The sequence below is a fragment of the Rhinoderma darwinii genome, chromosome 2 (assembly GCF_050947455.1).
Source record: "Rhinoderma darwinii isolate aRhiDar2 chromosome 2, aRhiDar2.hap1, whole genome shotgun sequence".
NCBI classification, from domain to species: domain Eukaryota; kingdom Metazoa; phylum Chordata; class Amphibia; order Anura; family Rhinodermatidae; genus Rhinoderma; species Rhinoderma darwinii.
Window position 1 is genome coordinate 247,559,054 of NC_134688.1, and position 24,710 is coordinate 247,583,763.

At 41.3% G+C, this 24,710-nt stretch overlaps 1 protein-coding gene across 1 annotated transcript in view; it reads right to left on the minus strand.

Annotated features, from left to right (window-relative positions):
• The window catches only part of INTS2 (integrator complex subunit 2), a 103,409-nt gene that overhangs the window by 18,868 nt on the left and 59,831 nt on the right, over positions 1–24,710 (minus strand). Inside the window, exons 14-16 of the mRNA XM_075853023.1 lie at positions 15,132–15,414; positions 8,566–8,670; positions 7,857–8,021 (exon numbers count right to left, since the gene is read on the minus strand). Coding sequence (XP_075709138.1) covers positions 7,857–8,021; positions 8,566–8,670; positions 15,132–15,414 — 553 coding nt within the window. The remainder of the gene's footprint in view (positions 1–7,856; positions 8,022–8,565; positions 8,671–15,131; positions 15,415–24,710) is intronic.

A 24,710-nucleotide genomic window follows, 5' to 3' on the forward strand; every position in this document is an offset into this window, starting at 1 on the left:
TGACTATGCCCCTTATATACTCCGCCCCGCAAAATGCTCACTACACCCCTAGATCATTTCCTTGAGGTGTCTAGTTTCCCAGATGGGGTCACTTTTGGGGGATTTTTACTGTTTTGTCACTGCAAGAGCCCTTCAAACCTGACATGGTGCCTAAAATATATTCTAACAAAAATAAGGCCCCAAAATCCACTAGGTGCTACTTTGCTTCTGAGGCCGGTGCTTCATTCCAGTAGCACGCTACGGTCACATGTGGGATATTTCCTAAAACTGCAGAAACTGGGCAACAAATATTGAGTTGCATTTCTCTGGTAAAACCTTCTGTGTTATAAAAAAAATTGTATTAAAAATTTATTTCTGCAGAAAAATATGAAATTTGTAAATTTCACCTCTACTTTGCTTTAATTCCTGTGAAATGTGTAAAGGGTTAAGACATTTTCTAAATGCTGTTTTGAATACTTTGAGGGGTGAAGTTTTTAAAATGGGGTGACTTTTTGGGGGTTTCTAATATATAAGGCCCTCAAAACCACTTCACAACTGAACTGGCCCCTGTAAAAATAGCCTTTTGAAATTTTCTTGAAAATGTGAGAAATTGCTGCTAAAGTTCTAAGCCTTGTGAGGTCATAGAAAAATAAAAGGATGTTCAAAAAACGATGCCAATCTAAAGTAGACATATGGGTGATGTTAATTAGCAACAATTTTGTGTGGTATAACTGCCTGTCTTACAAGTAGATACATTTAAATTGAGAAAAATGCAAATTTTTGCAATTTTTCGCTAATTTTTGGTGTTTTTCACAATTAAATACTGAACATATCGAGCAAATTTTGCCAGTAACATAAAGTCCAATGTGTCACGAGAAAACAATCTCAGAATCGCTTGGATAGGTGAAAGCATTCCGGAGTTATTACCAGATAAAGTGACACGTCAGATTTGAAAAATGAGGCTCTGTCAGGAAGGTCAAAAGTGGCTAAAGAGGGAAGGGGTTAAGCACTTCTAACCTGATCAGTATTTACTGGTCATATAAAAGTCAATCACTTAAACAGAAGTGCTGTTTACTATATACAGCAGAAAGTCTTATTCTCATGCAATAGGATATATAATGAGAAGGATTTATTTGTTTAGATGCTAAATTAGATACTTGGACCCTTCCACTAACTCCCAGATGATATATGCTATTTTACTAAGAAGATCATTGTGCCGGGTGATTCATTTTATAGCGTGGAATTCAGACAGCACGCTTAGTATATTTCACAGTACATTCAACCTCAGCCAGCCAGCCAAAATTATTGCAGTGCTGCTCCTAGCATCCATGTAGTGATGTCAGAAAGTGTGTCGGCTTTTACTCAGTACAGCTGGTAGCTGCACCTGACAACTATGATCGCTGTCTCACTCAGGCTTCGTTCACATCTGCGTCAGGGTTCCGTTCTGTCGTAGCTTCTTGTCAGAACGGAACCCGGACTGAAACAAACAGAAACCATAGGTTTCCGTTTGTATCACCATTGATTTCCACGGTGACTGATCCGGTGCAAATGGTTTCCATTTGTCTCAGTTGTGCAAGGGTTCCGTCTTTTTGATGGAATGACCAGCGCCAGGCGACTACGGTATTTGTAGTGTAATATACAGTATAGTAGAGAGAAGAGGTGCGACAGCCGGTGGGCGAAGACTGCTATCATGTCTTCTATATGCAGAACTCATAGAGAAGAATCCTGCTCTCCTATCTCTATCTACTACAGATACACTATATGGACAAAAGTATTGGGAAATGCCTTAAAGGAACAGTGTCACCCCAAAAAAAAAATTATATCAGTTTGATGTTAGTGTTTTATTAAAAACTTTTGTATTTATTTGTGTGTTTGTGTGTTACTTTTTTTATTTTTTAACTTTTTCTTCCCTATGGGGGCTGCCATTTTTTTTTCCATTTCTGTATGTGTCGATTAACGACACATACAGACATGGAATACGGCAGCTACAGTCCCATAGTGAATGCGAAAGGGGCCCGTTCCATCCACTATGGTGTACGCCGTCTGTGTGGGAACGGCGCATGCGCCGCTCCCACATAGTCCAAGCTGAACTGAGCGCCGTCCGGCGCCATTTTCCTGTAGACCGGAAGTCGCGGCCGGACAGTAAGGTTACTACTTCCGGTCGCAGCTTCCGGACTTGTGCACTTGGAGCAGCGGCAGCAGACGGAGCGGAAGGAGCGGCGGCGGCAGGAGCATGTAAGTGATTTCTATGTATGTTCATGTTTCAGTGTGTGTTTACTACTGTATGTAAACCTTCTACACTGTGTGTTAGCTCAAAAAATGGCGACACACAGTGTAGGAGGTTTGACCGTTCAATCCCCTCGTTTCTCCCGGCACTAGCCAGGATAAAGGAGGGGGGGATTCTAAGAGCTCACTAGAGCGAGGGATTTTTTCCAATTTTGCAGCATAAAGCAATGTGGTTGCTTTACCACATGCAATGCTGCAATTTTGAGAATTGCTCCATCTAGTGACCAGTGCTGGGAAATATTATAAATTAGAATCTAATTTATAATATTTCCTGACTCGTGAAAAAAATAAAAAAAATTAGAACAATGTTTAATCACCTACACACTAATTGTTTAGCTAAAAAAAAAAATACATTTTTTGCTAGCAACACATTCCCTTTAAATAATGAATTCATGTATTTCATTCAGTCAAAGGTTGCCAAAGGTGTATAAAATCCAGTACCTAGCCATGCAGTCTACCTTTACATACATATGTGAAAGAATGGGTCATTCTAAAGAGCTCACTGAATTTCAGCGTGGAAAAAGAAAGATTCAACCCTCAGAGGCGACAAGCCTTCTTTACTGTGAGAACAGTGAATCTATGGAATAGTCACCGCAGGAGCTGGTCACAGCAGGGACAGTAGATGGCTTCAAAAAAGGCTTACCGTATATGTCGGCGTACAAGACGACTGGGCGTATAAGACGACCCCCAACTTTTACCCTTAAAATATAGAATTTAAGATATACTCGCCATTTCGTGCAGGAGCGCTTCACTATGGACATCGGCGGCAGTACCCAGGACTCTCTGTCTCTTTGAACTCGCGCATGCGCAGATAGGCTGCTTCATCGCGCGAGATCTGAGAGGCAGGGAATGAGAGGAAAGGGAGATCTACGGAGGCTTACAGGATCTTACAGAGATGTTCCCTGGCGGCTAATACCGGCTTCCCTCAGATCCGTGGCGGATTCCGTGCATCCCGGGAGCCTGTGTACCGGACTGCAGGCTCACAAGGTAACACACAACCTGTGTACAAGACAATATCCGGCATATAAGACGACCCCACACTTTTGACATTTTTTTTAAGGGTGTAAAAATTCGTCTTGTACGCCGATATATACGGTAGATAATTTCCTAGAACAAAAAAATATTAGCTCCTATGTGTAGAAACTTTTTACTTCCCCTTTCCTATCCCTTGGTTGAACTTAATGGACATGTGTCTTTTTTTCAACCGTACAAACTATGTAACTATGTATGTAACTATGTAACTGTAACAGAATGCCATTGTTGTAACAAGTCCGTTTGTGAAATTTCTTCCCTAGATATTCCACAGGTCAACTGTGAGTGGTATTATTGCAAAGTGGAAGCGTTTAGGAACCATGGAAACTCAGCCACAAAGTAGCAGACCACATAAAGCTACAGCGCGGGGGTCGCCAAATGCTGAGGCGCATAGTGCATAAAAGTCGCTAATGCTCTGCTGACTCAATAACTGCAGCATTCCAAACCTCCTCTGTAATTAACATCAGCACAAAAACTGTGCCCTGGGAGCGTCATGGCATGGGTTTCCATGGCCAAGCAGCTACGTAACCAAGCATCGGATGGAGCGGTATAAAGCACACTGACATCGGAGCAGTGGAGACATGATGTTCTGTGAAGTGACGAATCACACTTTTCTATCTGGTAGACTGATGGACAAATCTGGATTTGGTGAATGCCAGGAGAACGTTACCTGCCTGACTGCATTGTTCCAACTGTAAAGATTGGTGGAGATGGGCTAATGCTATCGGGGTGTTTTTTTAGGGGTTGGCCTAGGCCTCTTAATTCCAGTGAAAGGAAATCTTAACGTTTCAGCATACCAAGACATTTTGAACAATTGTATGCTTCCGACTTTGAAGGAACAGTTTAGGGAAGGCCCTTTTCTGTTCCAGCATGACTGTACCCCAGTGCACACACAAAGCAAGGTCCATAAAGGCATGGTTAGGCAAGTTTGGTGTGGAAGAACTTGACTGGCATGCACAGAGCCCTGACCCCATCGAACATGTTTGGGATGAGCTAGAACGGAGATTGCTAGATTGTGACCTCAAATTGGTCTTCTAGATAAGTGGGCAAAAATTCCCACAGACACACTCCAAAATCATGTAGAAAGCCTTCACTGAAGAGTGGATGCTGTTTTAGTTGCAAGGGGGAGGAATGACTATCTCCATATTAATGCCTATGGATTTAAAATGGTATGTCATAAAAGCTCCTGTATTTGTAATGTGTAAATGTCCCAATACTTTTGGCAAAACAGTGTATATAGAAGCTGCAGCAGCATGCGTGGAGAACATTATACATCAGCAATGAGCAGTGTAGCTGTGAAACCAGCACTGGGGTGAGCTATAACTCTTACCAGCAGCTGCTGCACATCTGTGCTGGTCTTTCTCACTCTGCTCCTGCTCCCCCCTCCTCTCAGACTTGTATGGACAGAGTGTCTGCGTCTCTTTCTCTTCTTCAGCCTTTTGCATAGACTTCTTTTTGGCAGCGTGTGTCTTTCTCTCCGTGTTCCCCTCTCTAAAAACTAGTATGAGCAGCGCGTTAGTCTCTCTTTTCCTGCTCCCTCCTCCTGCTACCGCCTCCCCTCTCCATAGATTTCTATAGACAGCGTCTGTGTCTCCCCCTCTATGAACTTCTATGTGCAGCGTGTCTGTGTGTCTCTCTGCTCCTGTTCCCCCCTCCCCTCTCCATAGACTTCTATTGGTAGGCAGTGAAAAGACACACCCACTTTCTACAGTCCATTAACCCCTTGGCGACATACGACGTACTATTACTGAAGTGTCGCCAAGGGGAAGTATGGAGCGCGCTCCACACTCGGCGGGTGACGGCTGTGTTACACAGCAGACACCTCACTCCAGCGGGCATAATCAAAGTTCGCTTTGAATCCACCCATTTAATACCTGAAATGCTGCGGTCAATTGTGCACGTGGTATTTAAATTGTTAGACTAACAATTAGTCACGATCGGCCGCTTACAATGGTTGTTATGGCAGCCTGGGGGTCTATTGAAGGCCCTCAGGTCTGCCATCTTTGAACTCTGCCTCTGGCAGGGCTTCAAAGGAGACTGTCCGTATCACGATATACTGCAATACATTAGTATTGCAGTATATCATGCTAGCGATCCAACGATCGCTGGTTCAAGTGTCCTAGGTTGACTAATAAAAAATAGTAAAAAACTGTTAAAATAAGGGTTTTTTTTGTTAAAAAAAAAAAAAGTATTCAAAGTTCAAAAAATCCCCCTTTTCCCCTAAAGTAATGTTAAAAAATAAAGTTAACATAACGGGTATCGCCACGTCCGTAAAAGTCAACTATCACAATATAGCGTTGTTTAACTCGCTTGGTGAACGCCGTAAAAAATAATAATATAAAAACACGCAATTTGCTGTTTTTTGCCCACCTTAGCTCTCCAAAAAACATTAAATAAAAAAAGTGATCAAAAAGTCACATATACCCCAAAATGGTATCGGTGAAAACTACAGCTCGCCTCGCAAAAATTAAGACAGCACATCACTAAATTGACAGAAAAATAAAAAAGTTATGGCTCCGAGAATTTTTTTTTTAGCAAATACTTTGTTTTTTTAAAAGTAATTTTACGCCGTAATCGTATCAACCTGTAGAATAAGGTGCACATGTAGTTTTTACCGCCTGATGGATGCCGCAAAAACAAAACCCCGCAAAAAATGGCGTACTTGCTGTTTTTCTTCCTATTTCACCCTCCAGATAATTTTTTTCAGCTTCCCAGTACATCATGCGGTACAATAAATGGAGCCATGAAAAAATACAACTTGTCCTGCAAAAAACAAGCCCTGATACGGCTATGTCGACGAAGAAATAAAAAAAGTTATGGCTTTTGGAAGGCGGAGCGGAAAAAACGAAAATGAAAAAAATGAAATTGGTCGTGCCTCCAAGGGGTTAATTCTGCCCTGTACTTAGGAACAGCTTTTGCTTGACAACAAGGGGTGTTGATTACAGGAAGAGAGGCACCTAGTTGCAGTTACTTACCAAAGAATTGCATAAATGGTATTGTCTTTAGCTGGTCATGTGATGCTGTGCTGAAGCATCATGGCATTGATGGCAAAGCAGAGAGGAAGAGAAAGCTGGGGAAATCTAAGATTCAAAATGGAGGCTTTTTCTAAGCCAAGACAAGGCAGCAGTTCATAAAGTAAGTCCAGAATACATAAAAGAAGTGTAGAGTGTGGTATACAGTAAGATGGGGAATGCAGACATGGAAAGTTGTGTTACCACTGGAGGTCTTCTTTAATCATGTTTTACCGATCTGTAGTAGCAAGTGCACTTTTTTTTCTGTAATATGTAAGGAGTGCGGATGTCAGTTGGACAGTTTTGAGAAGATACGGGATAAAAGAGTTCTTGAAAAGCGTACGTTGCATTTTAGCAAATCCATCGCACCCACTGAACAAACTGTTTGTCAAACAGCAGAGTACCTTTAGTAATCGCTTCCTTAAAGTGAGGTGCAATAAAGATAGATTTATGAAGTGGTTTGTGCAGACAGCAATAGTAGCCTGTAATAGGTCAGTAAAGTTGTTGAATTACTAGGGTGTGTTACTTTTTATAAGAAGTTAATAAACCAATTTAGAACTGAAGTATTATTGATCTTAGTAGATAAGCTATAGCTAATATGTATGGAGTATGTGTGAATGTTATGGTCGTCTGTCAATAACCGTCGTTATATTTATTTATGTTTGTGTGTATCGATATGTTATTGATGATGTTTTGGTTTATTTTTCTTTGTGTATATAATCTATGAGCTGTTGTAATATATGAATTTTTTTCTCAGAGATTGTGCTTTTTTCTAAGTCATTCATTTGTAAACTGCCTGAAGAAGGAGCCTCTGCGCTCTGAAAGCTTGCATATAGAACTTTTATGGTTAGCCAATAAAGGTATCATACCTATTATACTTTTGTCTTTTTTGACACAAAAGTATTTAACATTTCATATTTTCTCAGAGATTAATACAATTATCTTATTAATTTAGCATAGGTTGTTTGGAAAGTTAGGGTCCTCTTAGGCCCTGTTCACACAGAGTTTTTTGACGCGGAAACCGCGCCGCAAAACTCCTCAAAAACCGCCCGAAAATGCGAGTTTTTTTACCGTCATGACCCATCTTGAGGCGGTTTCCGCCTCCAAAACCCCATTTCAATCAGTCAGAAGGAGGAAAAAAAACGCCTCGACGAGTGTTTTGACGAGTTTTTGTCAAACCACTGTGCAAAAACCGTCTGGAGCAGTTTTTGCAGGAGGAATTTTCCTCCTGCAAAAAACTCTGTTTGAACACAGCCTTACACGACCCGAAGTAAGCCTGAGACAGAACGTTGATCAGCGCTCGTTTGCTCCTTTAACAAGGAGCTATGTGTGGGGACAATTGTTCGTTGCTATGATCGCACGCCCCCATTAATTTCTATCATGTCGGCAGGACTTCTCCCTGTTTACACAGGGAGATGTGCTGCCGACAACGATAATATTTTGTGCTGCATAAACGATACAATTAGCCGATGAAAGAGAGTTTGCTCATTCATCGGCTGATCGTTGCCCTATTTACACAGAGGGCCTTTAGTGTCCATTCAAACTCACCCTCTTGTAGCTGTTTTGGGGAATGATTTTTGGTAGAATTTGTCATCAACATCCTCCTTAAGAGAGCATCTGTACCAGTAATTTCCTCCTCACATATCCAGTCATCCACAATGCACAGATGAGGATAGTTAGTGGCAAGCAAGCGCAGCAAGGCAGAGTGTAAACCTGGAAAATAGAAAGCAGTAATAATAGTTAAGCATTCCACTCTACCTGGTGGACATCCTTTACCCTTCTATTAGCCCTGAGCTTTCACAATAGTTGCCAAATAAAATTGCACACAGGAAAAAATAAAATTATAAAAATCGGAAACAAAAGGCGCCATTTTGATTCTTGCCACATTTATAGATGGATTAGCACGTTGCAAAATGAAGTTTTAGCAACAAACATGTCCACTTAGATAATTGTCAATATCATTCACATATATGTAAGTCAATGTTTCTGGAGCATCTCATACGAAATGCAAGACAAAGTAGTGATCGTGGGGGTGGGTATAGGTCAGACATTTTCCTGGGCTTTTGGTCAGTAATACCATTGAAGAACACTAGCCAGCCTCTCCCCAGCATGAAAGAGCTGTTCAGACCGGACATTAACGGCCTTTAATGGATACATATAACTGCATCACAAATGGAGATATTCTAGAGTTTAGACAGTCTCTCTAAAGGACATAAAAAAAAAATATCAGCATACCAAAAAACAAATAGTCACTTACCTCCAAGTTCTTGTTGTAGTCCTTGTGCCTGTCTAATCAGGTATTTTATTGGAATCTGATCCATTAATAATGAAGAGTAAGACTTTGGTTTCTTCTGCATGGCCGCTGTAATTACAGCAGAAATTAGCTATTTTAATCGGTTTCTTCCACATTATTGCTTAGTATTTCTCTTTTTAATGTTATTTTAACATTTGAAAACTGAAGTTTTAGCTTTTCATGTAAATTAGATATTAAGGTTAACAGAGCAAGCAATCCTAGAAAGTAAGATCAGTCTACTGACCAAGGTGATGGATTCAAGTCTCAATGTATACAAAATTATTTGAGTATTAACCGTTCCCCTGACAAGGACATATCTCATACATCCTGGCAGGGAGACACTTCAGTAGTCAATGACATATCCTATTAGGGTTGCACGATGCATCGAAACTTCGATAGTGTTTCGATGCTGTGCATCCACAACTGTTCGATACCGTAATTTCATGTATTTCGATACTAAGCTGTGCAGCTGCACAGCTAAGTATAGTAACACATGAAAGTTGTTAGAGCGGGGCTGCGGCTGTGTAATACAGCCATTGCCCCGCTCCTGAATCCTGACAAGTGTGTGCGCGGTCAGCATGATGTGATGCAGCCAGCGCTGCACTAATGACCGGCGGCACTGAAGACAGAACATGGCGGGCGCACCGCAAAGTGCCTGCACCGCCAATCGTTAGTGCGGCGCCGGCCGCATCACCTCATGCTGACCGCGCGCGCACTTGTCAGGAGCTCGAATGGCGGAAATCAGAGGAACCTCACCTCTGCCGCGATTCCTTTGAATGCTGCGATCAAATCTGACCGCAGCATTCAAGGGGTAAATGAGAAGGGGGGATGCCCTTTGGATTGCGTCACATGGAATCCCTGTGACGCGATTGAGGGACATACCATATAAGGGCAGACAGCCCAGGTCCATTGAAGGACCCCAGGGCTGTCTGACCATATTTCCTGTTATGGCATACTTAGGTATGTACTAACAACTGCCTGTGTACTATCAGTACACAGGTTAATGTACTGGTGCATAGATATATGCCAGTACATTAAAGTTTAAAAAATAAAGGAATGTTAAATTTAAAAAAAAAAACACACACATTTTTTACAATAAACATTAAAATAAGTCTCAATACATAAACTATACACATTCGGTTTTGTCGCGACCATAATAACTAAAATAAATAGCGTCATTTATGATGTTTACGCTGTTATAAAAAAAAACACTGCTTTCTTTCACTTATTAATGTGAGGCACGAGGTATTATGAATTATGAGCCTCCACGTGCCTCACATTAATAGTAATTAACCCAATCATGTACCTCACACATTAACCCAATGTTGTCCATTGGGGTAAAATTCTATTAACGTGAGGCACATGGTGGTTCAAAATGAATCACACTACACGTCCCACATCAGAAAATGTAGGATTTATTTTTAATTTTTATTATTGTTGGCAAAGTATCGTTTTGGTATCGAGTATCAAAATACTACACGAAGTATCAGTATCAAAGTCCAAATTCTGGTATCGTGACAACCCTATATCCAATACTTCCTTGCTACTAAAGGCTCAGAGAACTGCATATATTTTCCGCTCTCACTACAGCCATGTGGAGGATGCGGCCATCGGGGGACCTGTAGGCAGTGTGTAGGGAGAGGAGGATAATATGTGATCCTCCTCCTATCACTGTATGGCTGTAGAAGACACCAGGGGGAGTAGGAAGATGAATTGCGGTTCATGTTATTACCCCCTCCCCCCTTATCAATCAGAGAGAATACTTGTCAAACGAGGGTCTTTTATTTTTATTTTTTTGGAAAAGGAGTGAGCAGATGTGCAATACTTCATCTAATCTCCACTCTGCGCCTAATTAGGCCATTTACTGATGTTTACCAGCGTCTGGATCGTAGCGTCAAACAATTCGCCCCAAACACAATCAATAAAGTTTATACATTTTGCACTGTCCCTATCCTGTCCGTACCCAATCTTTAGTGTACAGTCTGCTATCCGCTTCTCTAGCAATATCAGTTACACTCTACAGTCACAGCGATAATGAATATCATGAAAACATTTCTGATGGGTGGAAAAGATTTCCGTCAGTCAGAAAATACATTTTCACCTACTGACGGTCGCCACAAAATGTCAAAATAGTTTCCAACTAGTTCCACTCAAAAAAAATCAGTATTCGTTCAAATCGACCCTCCGGTCGCAGGACAAAACTATAAATGTGATGGGGTATATGGAGTAATATTACCTTGTTCCCTCCACTTGCACCCCTATGCTGTGAATCTGCTGTTTCAGGGACCCTCTGTGTAGTCTCAAAATGACACTCCCTCTGTTCAGGGATTGGACAGAACTGCTCGCGTGAGCATCTCTGGCTAATCTGATAAAAGTGGCAATGTCTCAGACACGTAGTCTAAGAATCGCTGCATTCATTTTGGAACAGCACAGAGGGGACTCAAAAACAGCAGATCCACGGAAGAGGGGCACAATTGGAGGGCACCAGGTAATATTACTCCATATACACCATCATATTTAAAATGTTGTCCTGGGACAGGAGGGTCGCTTTAACGCATTGGATAAGGTTTAGTTATAGGAGATTATCAATTAGGTTGGTCAATTTGTGTTTTATCGCTACGATTTTTGCAGAATCCTGGCAAAACGGAGCAGTAAAGCATGTTTTTTTCTTTAAAAAAAACACGGTAAAAAACACGCTTTGACCGCGCCGTGTGAACACATCCTTTCAGTTTGAATAGGGGGATGAAACATAATATACCTAAATAACCTCCAATTAAATTGTCATGCAAAGATTGGTTGACTCACTTTTGAAGTATTATTGTTTTATTTAACACACGCACATGTAAATGTAGACGTGTGATATGTATGAACGCCTCATATCTTGCAGTTTTTTGCAAAGCACATTTCGTTTGCGTAAGGGGTCTGCTTGAGTATGCATTTTAGTTGCCAAGTTGAATTTTCATGTATTATTGCTTATAATCACTGTTTGATGTGAAGTTGCATGAGGGTGGTGGTGTAAAAATAATGAAGTTGGATTTTTATACACGGTATGCTGTGCGCTCAGAAAATGTAGTTTGGTAGCATAGTAGTGGTTTATGGTGTGCACAAGCTCTTCTTGGTATAGATCAGGGGTCTCAAGCATGCGGCCCACGGGCCGCATGCGGCCCCTAGGGATGTCATCTGCGGCCCGCGGGACACAGAGCCGCTAGTATCGGCTCTGCTCCGAGACTCTGGAATTCCCTGACATCGCTGTTTACATATGAACAGCGATGTCTGGGGCTTCCCCAGAGCCGGAGTCCCGAGCAGAGCGCTGGTGTCGGCTCTGCTCCGGGACTCTGGGTAAGCCTCTGACATCGCTCTCCATACATCGACAATGATGTCAGGGGCTTCCCCAGAGCAGGAGTCCCAGTGATGTCAGGAGCACAGCTGGAGTCCCAGGAAGAGCCTACTAGCGCTCTGCCTGGGACTCCATCACTGGGGCAGCCTCTACAGAGGGCACTGGGGCAGCCTCTACAGAGGGCTCTGTGGCAGCCTCTACAGAGGGCACTGGGGCAGCCTCTACAGAGGGCACTGGGGCAGCCTCTACAGAGGGCACTGGGGCAGCCTCTACAGAGGGCACTGGGGCAGCCTCTACAGAGGGCTCTGTGGCAGCCTCTACAGAGGGCACTGGGGCAGCCTCTACAGAGGGCACTGTGGCAGCCTCTACAGAGGGCACTGGGGCAGCCTCTACAGAGGGCACTGGGGCAGCCTCTACAGAGGGCACTGTGGCAGCCTCTACAGAGGGCACTGTGGCAGCCTCTACAGAGGGCACTGTGGCAGCCTCTACAGAGGGCACTGTGGCGTTATCTACAAGTGGGTGTGTGACAGTATCTGAAGAGGACACTGGTATTATCTAGGGGTGTGTTGCATTATCTACAGAGGGCACTGTGGCCTTATCTACAGAGGGCACTGTGGCCTTATCTACAGAGGGCACTGTGGCCTTATCTACAGAGGGCACTGTGGCCTTATCTACAGAGGGCACTGTGGCCTTATCTACAGAGGGCACTGTGGCCTTATCTACAGAGGGCACTGTGGCCTTATCTACAGAGGGCACTGTGGCCTTATCTACAGAGGGCACTGTGGCCTTATCTACAGAGGGCACTGTGGCCTTATCTACAGAGGGCACTGTGGCCTTATCTACAGAGGGCACTGTGGCCTTATCTACAGAGGGCACTGTGGCCTTATCTACAGAGGGCACTGTGGCCTTATCTACAGAGGGCACTGTGGCCTTATCTACAGAGGGCACTGTGGCCTTATCTACAGAGGGCACTGTGGCCTTATCTAGGGGTGTGTTGCATTATCCACAGAGGGTACTGCGGCAGCATCCACAGAGGGCACTGCGGCAGCATCTACAGAGGGCACTGCGGCAGCATCCACAGAGGGCACTGCGGCACTATCTAAAAAAGGGCTGCCCAATCTTGACATGTGTGCTAACTGAGCCACCGGACTGCATTTAGCGACACTTAAACTGGAAAGCTGGATTGTTGAAATAAGCACGTGGAGAAATATCTCAAATTTTAAACCTAGCGCTATTATTATAGTAATGTAGTATTATAGTAATATAGTGTTATAGTAGTTCAAATAACAAATTGATTAACAATAATTTAGTATTGTATCAAATTTGAAAGTAATGCGACCCGTCAACTTCCCATTTTTTCTATATGCGGCCCACTTACCCTGCCGAGTTTGAGACCCCTGGTATAGATGCTTGTGGTGTATATGAACTTCATCTATTATTTTTACATTGTTTTTGTGTAAACCTCTGCGTGTATGTGAGTTTTAGGCACAAATGTATGTTTTAATGAATATTTTTTTGTAATTTTTTTTCTATCTTTCCGTTTGCCACAAAGTTATGTGAAGGTGGACATGGCTGCCAACAGCACGGCAAGACAATTGCAATTCTCAGGTTGTCAACTTTCAGGAAATATATAGGGTTTGGGAGCACACTCACTTTTTAAGGTGTATAATCCCTGTATTTTATAGGTTGTTCCTTATTTTTTTTTTTACATTTCCAGTTTAAAACCAGATTTTTGGTCTTCTCAATTCTGGTGATTTTATGAAGACATGTGCATGTAGAGATAGGCAGTCTTTATGAGCTCTGCACATATTGAACTTTTACTTTTAGGATGTGTAATGCATCTCATTTTCTGCTTGGATCACACTTTTAGCCACAAATATACTTAATATATAATATAATTTTCTTTATGAAATATTGCAGTTTGGCACACAGTTGCATGACTGTGCCTTTGCGTATAAAATGCGGAGTAGCATTTTAACCCCTTGAAGTCCAAGCCAATTTTCACTCCCTGCCTTCCAAGAGCCATAATTTTTTTATTTTTCTGCCACTGGAGTGGTGCGAAGGCTTATTTTTTTGCAAGACGAGTTGAAGTTTCTATTGGCACTATTTAAAAGTACTATATAAAGTACTGGGAAAAAAATAAATCATGGTGGGGTGGAATTGGGAAAAAATTATTCCACGATTGTTTTTCGGGTTTTGTTTTTACGGCTTTCAACATGCAGTAAAAACGACAACTTAACTTTATTATGCTGGTCAATACGATTGTGGCAATACCAAACTTATATTGTTTCGGTTTTTTTATGTTTTACTACTATTACAAAGAAAAAAAAAATTGTTAAAAAATAAAACTTGTTTTGTGTCACCATATTCTAGCTTTTTCTTTTTTTCCGTCATTTGAGCAGTGTGAGGGTTTATTAATTGTGAGACGAGCTGTCGTTTTTATTGTTACCATTTTTTGGTACATACAACTTTTTGATCACTTATTCTAAAAAAATTAAGTAATTTGACCAAAAAAAAACAAAAAAAAACAGTGATTTGGGCGTGATTTTATTTTTGTCTTTCACCATGCGGGTTAAATAATGTTATATTCTAATAGTTTGAACTTTTACACACTCGGTGATAGCAATTTTATATATTTTTTTGTTACATTACTTTAGAGGAAAAATTAGAAATGTTTTGAAAATTTTCATGGACACGTGTTGGGGTGGGGGTGGAGATAGATGGAGTACGAGAGAAGTGATTAAATGGTGCACTCGGCAAACCCCTAAAGTACGGACCTGGGAACATAGACTGGTTTGAGCCATTATTACCTGTAAAAATGATGGTGCTGTATAAGCAGCCGTAAATAAATATGTTAAAGGTTAATATAGCAAACAGGGTCTAAGAAAAAAAAAGAAAAAAAAGGAGTTTAAAATATTCTAAAAATAAAAATGCAGACTAGGCAAAACAGTTGTCTGGTACAAGACATATTGGTGACACTAGAGCCACTAGATAAAAATGTTGGAATAATGCAAAATATTTTATAATAGGTACACCCCACAAATTACTTGTTTTTCTATTTACTACCAGTTGGGCAGAATTTGTGATAAGTACAGAACCCCTTCAAGCAATAGAAAAAAACAAAAAGGAGTTACATACAAACAACTACGAATTAATAGTTCATCAACAAATATAATAAAACTAAGTTACCAACCTAATGTTTTTGAATTAGCCAGTAGAGCTTCTTCATAAGAGAGAAGGTAATAGAGTAGAAGCAACTGAGTAGTAATTTTGTTACGTTGGTTTTGACGTAAAGTCTCTCCTGTGTGACCCTGGAAAACCTTCAATATTTCTTGCTCTGTGATTGGTTTGTTGGTGGCTTCTGGGCTGGACTTTGATGCAGGAGTGATTATGGAGTTAATGTAAACATCAACCAGTGGAATCAGCTGTTGATGCAGAGGAGAAGTTGTCTCACAAATCTGAGTGTAGATCCAGTCCTGAAACAAACAACGGTTTATAGTAAGGAACAAATCTTGGAAAGTTGCATGCACAAAACTATTTTTTATTTTAAACAGTAAAGGGCTTTTACCAATCTTACAAAGAAAAATAAAAATTTGTTCAAAATAAATTCGCTTTTTTGCTACATTCTAGGAGCCAAAACTTTTTTTTTTGTTTTTCCTTCGATTGAGCGGTATGAGTGCTTATTTTTGCGGGGCGAGCTGTAGATTTTATTGGTGCCATTTTGAGGTACATGTTTATTTTTTATCACTTTTTAGTCCCTTTTTTTGGGGGAGGTAAGGTGGCCAAAACATTTATTTAGTTCTTAGCGGTAATTCGGTTTCTAGGTATCCTTTATGACAGCACCACAGGAAGATGACTCTACACCCTAATAGCGACAGGAAACACAGAGAGGTTAAAAGCCCCTCCCCATCCTAACTCCATCAGTGTTTTACAAATGACTATAAGCATCGAATGACACCTAAGCAGGGAAATAAGGGTACTGTCATGGAGGATTCTTAGAAACCGAAATAAAGGTAAGAACTCATTCTATTTTCTTCAGTCATGCTCCATGACAGCACCACAGGAGAATACCAAATGATCACCTTTAGGGAGGGACCAACTGCTTGAAGTACTTTTCTCCTAAATGAGAGATCTTTAGTTGAAAAATGTCCAAACAGTAGTGTTTGGAGTAAGTGGTCACTTGCCTGGAGGAGAGAAGCCTGGAATGGTGTATGATTGACATATTGCCTTTTATATCCAATTAGAAAGAGTACTCTGATATTTTCTTTTCCTTATTTGGACCTTGAAATTGAATAAGTAAGTTCTGATCTAATCGCCATTCACTAGATACATCAAGGTATCTTAAACCACACTCTGTACATTCAGGCATTGAAACTCTGCCTCTCGTTGGTTAGAGGATTTTGACAGAAGGAAAGCAACACAATCTTGAGACATGAAATTCTGAGACTAGTTTAGCAAAGAAATTTGGGTCTGATTTGATCATCCAGGATTCTTAAATAAAGGTTGTCTTATTGAGAGAGCTTGAATTTCGCTAACTCTTCTGGCTCATGTAATCGCCATAACAAAAGAGGTTTTCTGTGATAGGTCTCGGATATTTGAATATATTAATGGTTCAAAAGGCGACATAGTCAGGCCCCATGCACACGACAGTGTTTGGTCCGCGATATACGGTCCACATGTCCCGGACCGTACACAGTGCAGGGAGCCGGGCTCCTAGCATCATACTTCTCGATGACCCTAGGTGTCACTGCCGCACTGCGGGACAACTGTCTCGTACTGTAATCATGTTTTCAGTACGGGACAGTAGTTCCGTGGACGGGCAGTGACACCTAGCGTCAGAGAAGTATGATGCTAGGAGCCCGGCTCCCTGCACTGTGTTCGGTCCGGGAAATGCGACCGACATGCGGACCGTATATCACGGACCGAACATGGTCGTGTGCATGGGGCCTTAGTCATTTAAGGATTAAATTTAGATCCCATGCAGGAAGCAAATTTGAGACAGTCTCCTAAAGTCTGACTGCAGCTTTCATAAATCGTTTAATTCACCTAGGATTTGCTAAATCTTAATAAAAAAATAAAAAAAAAAACTGCTCAAAGATGAGACCTGTACATGTAATTTGCTAGGTCTTAGTTCTTTATCGAGGCCTAGCTGTAAAAAAAATCCCAAATTTGAGATATATTAGGATGGAACAGGTCAGGTAGACTTTTGTAAATATACACACACGGTTTGTTTGTTTTTTCCTACTAGACTAGAGTGTCTGAATAACGGAGTCAGGCAGGCCTCTAGATTTTAGGATGGACTTCTCAGAAGCCATGCAAAAAGGCCAAAACTTTTGAGGGTCCGGATGAAAAAACAGGCCCTTGATGTAGAAGGTCCATCGAATGGAGTAAAATGATGGGGTCTTCCAGGTTTTAGATGGTTTAGGAGAGAAAACCAACTTCTTTTGGGCCAAAATGGAGCCAACAAAATGAAATAATTTTTTCTTTCCACATCTTTTGTAGGACCCTGGGTAACAGGGAAATGGGAGGAAAGGCATAGGCCAGATGGTATTCCTATATTGGAGGTAATGGGTCCACACCTACTGAGGCATCTTTTGGGTTAAGAAAAGGGGGACTATGTGATTTCTTTCTGATCTATCTCAGGAAGTCCCCATTTCTGGGTGATTAACTGGAAGACTTGATAGTTTAAGCTCCATTCGGTTGGATCCATATTGTTTCTGCTTAGAAAAATCAGCCTTTATATTGCATGAGCCCTTGAGATAAATGGCTGTCAGGGATAATAGGCGCGATTCTGCCAACAAAAACAAATATATATATTTTTTGCTGATAAAGCTTAACCCCTTGCGTACCTTCGCCGTAATAGTACGTCGCTGGCCGCTTATTGCAGCGTACCTTCGCCGTACTATTGCGGAGAAGGAATAAACTGTCACTATGTGAAATCACATAGTGACATAACAGCGGCGGCAGCTGTCATTGACAGCTAACCGTCTCTGCTACCGGCCTGGAGACCAATTAGCAGTCCCCAATGCCGGCGATTGCTGTGATTGGTCAGTCTCTGAAGACTGACCAATCTCAGCCGTCTGTGACGTCGTCTGCAGGAGACAGCTCCTGTCACTTTCTCTGAACTCCTCATTTCTGTGAGATCCGTGAGGAGATCAGAGAAAGCGGTGTAAAAAAACAAAAACACTATTTTTATTAACCCCTTCCCGAAAATAGGCGTATAGTAACGCCCTGAGGATGAAGCGGGCACAGGAGCTGTGCTCGCTCCATCTTCATCGGATGTAATATACAGCCGACATCTCACTGCAACTACAGCGATCACTGTCCTCTCCGATCGCTGTAGTTAACCCCTTAAATGCCGCTGTCAATAGCGACAGCGGCATTTAAGTGATTGATACAGAGGGAGGGGGCTCCCTCTGCACCCCATTGCCCCCCCCTGCGAAAAATCGCGAGGTTCTGATGGTTGCAATGGCAACCAGGAAGCCTAGCAACGGCTTCCTGGTTGCCAGGTACGGAAGCCTATTAGGTCCTGCCCAAGGCAGGACGTAATAGGCTCAACTGTCAGTTGTAAAGTGACAGTTACAATACACTGCACTACACAAGTACATACAGAAGTAGTGCAGTGCATTGTACAGGGGATCAGAAGATCAGATCTTCCAGTCCCCTAGTATGTGTAAAATATAAAGTGAAAAAAAGTAAAAAAAAAGTTTTAGATAAACAAATAAAAGTTTTACGTAATAAAAACAATAATCGCCTTGTTTCCCTGATCAAGCCCTTTATAATTAGAAAAAAAATGAAAAAAAAAGACAAAAACTAGACATAATAAGTATCGCCGCGTTCGTATTGGCCTGGCCTAAAAAAATATCATATTATTTATCCCGCACGGTGAACACCGTAAAAAAAATACCATAAAAAACAATGGCAGAATTTCCTTTTTTGGTCACGTTGTTTCCAAAAAAATTGAATAAAAAGTGATCAAAAAGTCGCGCGTAGCCAAACATGGTACCAATAAAAACTACAGTGTGTCACGCAAAAAACAAGCCCTCATAAAGCTCCGTCGACAAAAAATAAAAAAGTTATGGCTCTCAGGAGATGGTGACACTAAAACATTTTATTTAGAAAAAAGTGTTTTTATTTTGTAAAAGTATTAAAACATATAAAAACTATATAAATTGGTATTGCCATAATCGTATCGAACCGCAGAATAAAGTAAACATGTTGTTTATACTGCACAGTGAACGCGGGTAAAAAATTATAAAATAGTGAAAGAATTTCTGTTTTTTGGTCTCCTCCTTTTTGGAATAAAATCAAATTATCGCATGTACCCCAAAATCATACTAATAAAAACGACAGCTCGTCCAATGAAAACCAAGCACTCACATAGCTAGTCAACGGAAAAATAAAAAGTTATGACTCTTGGAACGTAATAATGCAAAACGACGGCCCTTGACTAATTTATATGTGCAGTTCACCTAAAACCTCACGTCATCATTTGCAGCCCCCATTGGTAGACCCTGTAAATGCAGCGGAAACTATGACATTTTGGGGTCTGTGCTACATATGGGGCTAGTGAAGAAGTCAAAGATTAGACAATGCTGGAGTGCGGATGTTTTGTACAATCCCACGGACACCCTTTAGGAGTGCGACTCCTACACCCAATAATCCGGCCGGTGCATAAAGGATTGGTTCAAAGCGTACATCACTATCCATGGATCATTTTATTATTCATTTACCCCATTATTACATCATCCTATTATGACCTGTTGCACTCCGCCCAGCTTACATATACCCTGATGTACTCCGCAGTTTACATATACCCTGATACACTCCGCCCAGCTAACATATACCCTGATGTACTCCCCCCAGCTTACATATACCCTGATGTACTCCTCACAGCTTACATATACCCTGATGTACTCCGCCCAGCTTACATATACCCTGATGTACTCCGCCCAGCTTACATATACCATGATTTACTCCGCACAGATTACATATACCCTGATGTACTCCGCACAGATTACATATACCCTGATGTACTCCGCACAGCTTACATATACCCTGATGTTCTCCGCACAGCTTACATATACCCTGATGTACTCCGCACAGCTTACATATACCCTGATGTACTCCACCCAGCTTACATATGCCCCCACATTATAAACTGAAACACCAGTAAAACACTAAACAAAACTACTACCAAGCAAAATCTGCGCTCCAAAAGCCAAATGGCGCTCCTTCTGGGCCTGGCAGTGTGCCGTAACAGCAGTTTATGACCACATATGGGGTATTACCGTACTCTGGAGAACCGCTTAACAATTTATGGGGCGTATGTCTCCAGTGGTACAAGCTGGGCCCAACACATTGGGCACTGAAATAGCATATCTGTGGAAAATGTCAATTTTCAATCTGCAACATCCACTGTGCACTAATTTCTGCAAAACCTTTGGGGGTCAAAATGCTCACTACACTTCTAGATGAATTCCTTGAGGGGTGTAGTTTCCTAAATGGGGTCACTTCTCGGGAGTTTCACTGTACTGGTACCTCAGCGCAATGCAACATGGCGTCAAAAACAAATTTTGTAAAATCTCCACTCCAAAAATGAAATTGCACTTTTTCCGTTTAGACCCTTGCCGTATGTCCAAATAGCCGTTTACAACCACATATGGGGTATTTCCGTACTCAGGAGAAATTGTGTTACACATTTTGGGGTGCCTTTTCTCCTGTATTCCTTGTGGAAATCAAAAGTTCTGTGCTAAATCTACAGGTTATTGGAAAAAAAAATATTTTGCATTTTCACGGACCAATTCTAATAAAATCTATAAAACACCTGAGGGCTCAAAATGCTCACTACACCTCTCATTTAATTCTTTCAGGGGTATAGTCTCCAAATTGGGATCACATCTGGGGAATTTCTACTGTACTGGTACTTCAGGGACTCTGCAAATGCGACATGGCCCCCAGAAACCAATTCAGCAAAATCTGAGCTGCAAAATCTAAATGGTGCTCCGTCCCTTCTGAGCCCTGCCGTGGGTCCAAACAGCAGTTTATTATCACATATGGGGTATTACCGTAATCAGGAGAAATTGCTTTACAAATGTTGAGGTGCTTTTTCTCCTTTATTCCTTATAAAAATTAGAAAATTCTGGGTTTTTTTCAAAAAAAAAAGTCTCTTTTCATCTTCACAGACTAATTCCAATAAATTCAGCAAAAAACCTGTGGGGTCAAAATGCTAACTATACCACTAGAAAAATTCCTTGAGGGGTATAGTTTCCAAAATGGGGTCACTTTTGGGGGGGATTCCACTGTTTAGGTCCCTCCAGGGCGTTGCAAACGTGACACGGCACCGAAAACCATTCCGGTAAAATCAGAGCTCCAAAATCCAAATGGGGGTCCTTCCCTTCTGAGCCCTGCTGTGGGTCCAAACAGCAGTTTATTACCACATATGGGGTATTTCCGTAATCGGGAGAAATTGCTTTACAAATGTTGGGGTGCTTTCTCTCCTTTATTTCTTGCAAAAATTAGAAATTTTTAAGTTTTTCCAGAAAAAAAAGTAGATTTTCATTTTCAGACTAACTCCAGAAAATATAGCAAAATACCTGTGGGGTCAAAAATTCTAACTATACCCCTAGATAAATTCCCTGAGGGGTGTCGTTGAAAAAATGAAATTTGAAAATTTCAGCTCTACTTTCCTTCAATTCCTGTAAAACGCCAAAAGGGTTGAAACACTTTCTGAAGGCTGTTTTGGATACTTTGAGGGGTGCAGTTTTCAAAATGGGGTGTTTTATGGGGGTTTCTAATATATAGGGCACTTAAAACCGCTTCAGAACTGAACTCGTCCCTGAAAAAATAGCTTTTTGAAATTTTCTTAAAAATATGAGAAATTGCTGCTAAAGTTCTAAGCCTTGTAACGTCCTAGAAAAATAAAAGGATGTTCAAAAAACAATGCAAACAAAGTAGACATGTGGGAAATGTTAATTAGTAACTATTTTGTGTGGTATTACTTTTACAAGCAGATACATTTAAAATTGGAAAAATCATAATTTCTTCATATTTTCTCTAAATTTTGGTGTTTTTCACAAATAAGCAATGAATTTATCGACCAAATTTTTGCACTAACCTAAAGTACAATATGTCACGAGAAAATCTCAGAATCGCTTGGATAGGTAAAAGCATTTCAGAGTTATTACCGCATAAAGTGACACATGTCGGATTTGAAAAAATGGGTCTGGTCCTCAAGGCCAAAATGATCTGGGTACTCAAGGGGTTAAAGACTTTGATGTCTTGTGCTCACTTGGTAATGTAAATGGGCTATTGTTGTCATGTCTGAATAGACTCGAATAGGAGACCCCACAGTCAGATGACTATATGCTTTCAGTGTTTTCCAAACCGCATTTAACTCCCGGAAGTTTGAGGAACGGTGAGAGACTGTCAGATCCAAAATACCTTGAAACGTTTGACGTAGTACCAGAGCTCCCCAGCCCCATTTTCTGGCATCGGTGGTCACGGATATTACTGGAAAAGCCACAAAAACCCTTTTTTCAGATTTTTGGGAAATATCCACCAGAGGAGAAAAGACTTCATATAACTGAAAAAAGGAATCTTATTTTCCAGAGATAGAGGACTCTTGTCCCAGCTGGACAGTATCAGGCTTTGAAGAGGTCTGGTATGGGCGGGACACCAAGCCACTGTGGTACAAAAAAAAAAAAAAAAAAAAGAGGTTTGCTTTTGGGAGTTTAGTAGAACTCTTTTGTAATTTTTTTTGGGGGGGGGGGGGGGGGGGGATTTATGATCCAGCGTAAATTTTGAAAAACCTGGCAGGTCATTTTTAGGTGAATTTGCAAGAGGGGTGATGGATGAGCCACAATAAGAAAATCGTGTAAATAAGGAAGAATATTTATTTCTTGTTTCCTTAAATAAGCCACTATCTCAACCATTAACTTTGTGAAGAACCTTGGGGTGGAAGAAATCATAAACGGAAGGGAGGAAAACTGGAAGTGGTGTATCTTTCGATTCTGAATGATGTCAAATCATAGATATTTTTGATACTGAGGATGAACAGGTATGTGGTAATACGCATCCTAAAGGCCGATCGTGGCCATCATGTGATTTTTCCCAATCAGTGAGATTGTTGATTTTATGGACTCCATCTTGAAACGATGGTAGGATACAAATTTTTTTTAACAGTTTTAGAGATTTATTGTTCTCCTGAAAGAGCCGTCTGTTTTTATTTTTTTTTACAAAAATAGGCGAGAATAATGGCCTAATCCTTCCCCTTCCTGAGGAATTGGTAAAATTACTTGCATCTGAAGGATTCTGTGAAACATAAAATCGGGCTACACAGGTAGAAGCTACATTTGTTTTTTAAAGGGCTGAAGAGGTTTCTCAGGTCTTTTTTTAATAGACTTTCTGCTTTCCGATGCATAGGATCTTTGACCTGAGGGGAGTTTTCAAACGGAAAGGTCGTCCTAGACACTCTGGCTACCTGTATATACATTTTTAGAATTTCTTCCCAGATTTTTTTTTAAATTAGTTTTATTTAAAGTGTTGCAAACAGGATAAATATACATATCGACATAGGTGCAATAGCAACATTTCCAAAGATGTGTACAGTTATAAACCAGTATTAACAAAGAACAAAACATGTTGTACGTGCCACCCTGTAGTACATGCCCAAACATATATCAGTACATATCCATCAGAACAGATAGGAAAACAACATTATAAGACATATCAAGCACCTCATCAAGAATCTCCCGATTCATTAGAATCAGTGGTGTCCAACCAGAAGCCCCAAATTTTCCGGAACTTATAAGGACAGCCCCTATGTTGATACACTAGCTTTTCATAGGGTATGATGGTATTCACTAACGTCTTCCATTGTGAAAGCGATGGCGGCCTGTCCGCCATCCAATGTATAGCTATAATTTTCCTAGCTAGAAATAAAGATTCTCTCAAAAACATGTGTATATAATGTGGCCATTGATCATCTAAAATACCCAGCAATGCGATTTTGGGAAAAGGAGGCAAAGGGATTGGTAAAAGGGATGTGAGAAAGTTAAAGACATGTGACCAAAAGGTAGAAATGTCCCGGCCCCCTGCACATGCCATTTCCACACTCTATAAATTAATGCTTGCCCAGCAATCCCCTCACCTCCCATCCTTCTGCAACGCTTGGGAGACTGAATTGAACATGACATTTGCGGACGCACAATGGAGGCAAACTTTCTACCTGTCCCAGAAGACCTCGATAGCAATACGAGTCCAGGAAACTAGCTACAAAATAATTTCTAGGTGGTATCGGGTACCTTCTGCTCTACATAAGTGGTACCCGTCTGTACCGGACACGTGTTGGCGATGTGGGGCGTCGGGGGGGGATCTAGGTCTCATATTTGGTGGAGTTGCCCCTCCTTGCAGAGTTTTTGGGAGGTGGTACGTAAAACAATACTGGAAGTCTCTGGGGTCTCGGTCTCCAGTGGCGGCCCTTTTGTTTGTTTCCTATGCCACTACTTAGTTATAAATTCTCCCTGGTTAGGCACCTCCTTCAGGCTGCCAAATCGATTATCCCCCGCAAATGGAAAACGGCAGTTCTCCCACTGTTAGATGAATGGTTTCAGGAGGTAGCCCTGATACAGCGTATGGAACTCCTCCTGGCTCAATCCCCGGAGGCCTCTGCACGATAGAGAGATACTTGGTCTCTATGGCTTCTGTTTGTCTCTTCTCCCACATACCATACTGTAGTGGCCTGAGGCCGAATGCCTATCCACCCTCTTGG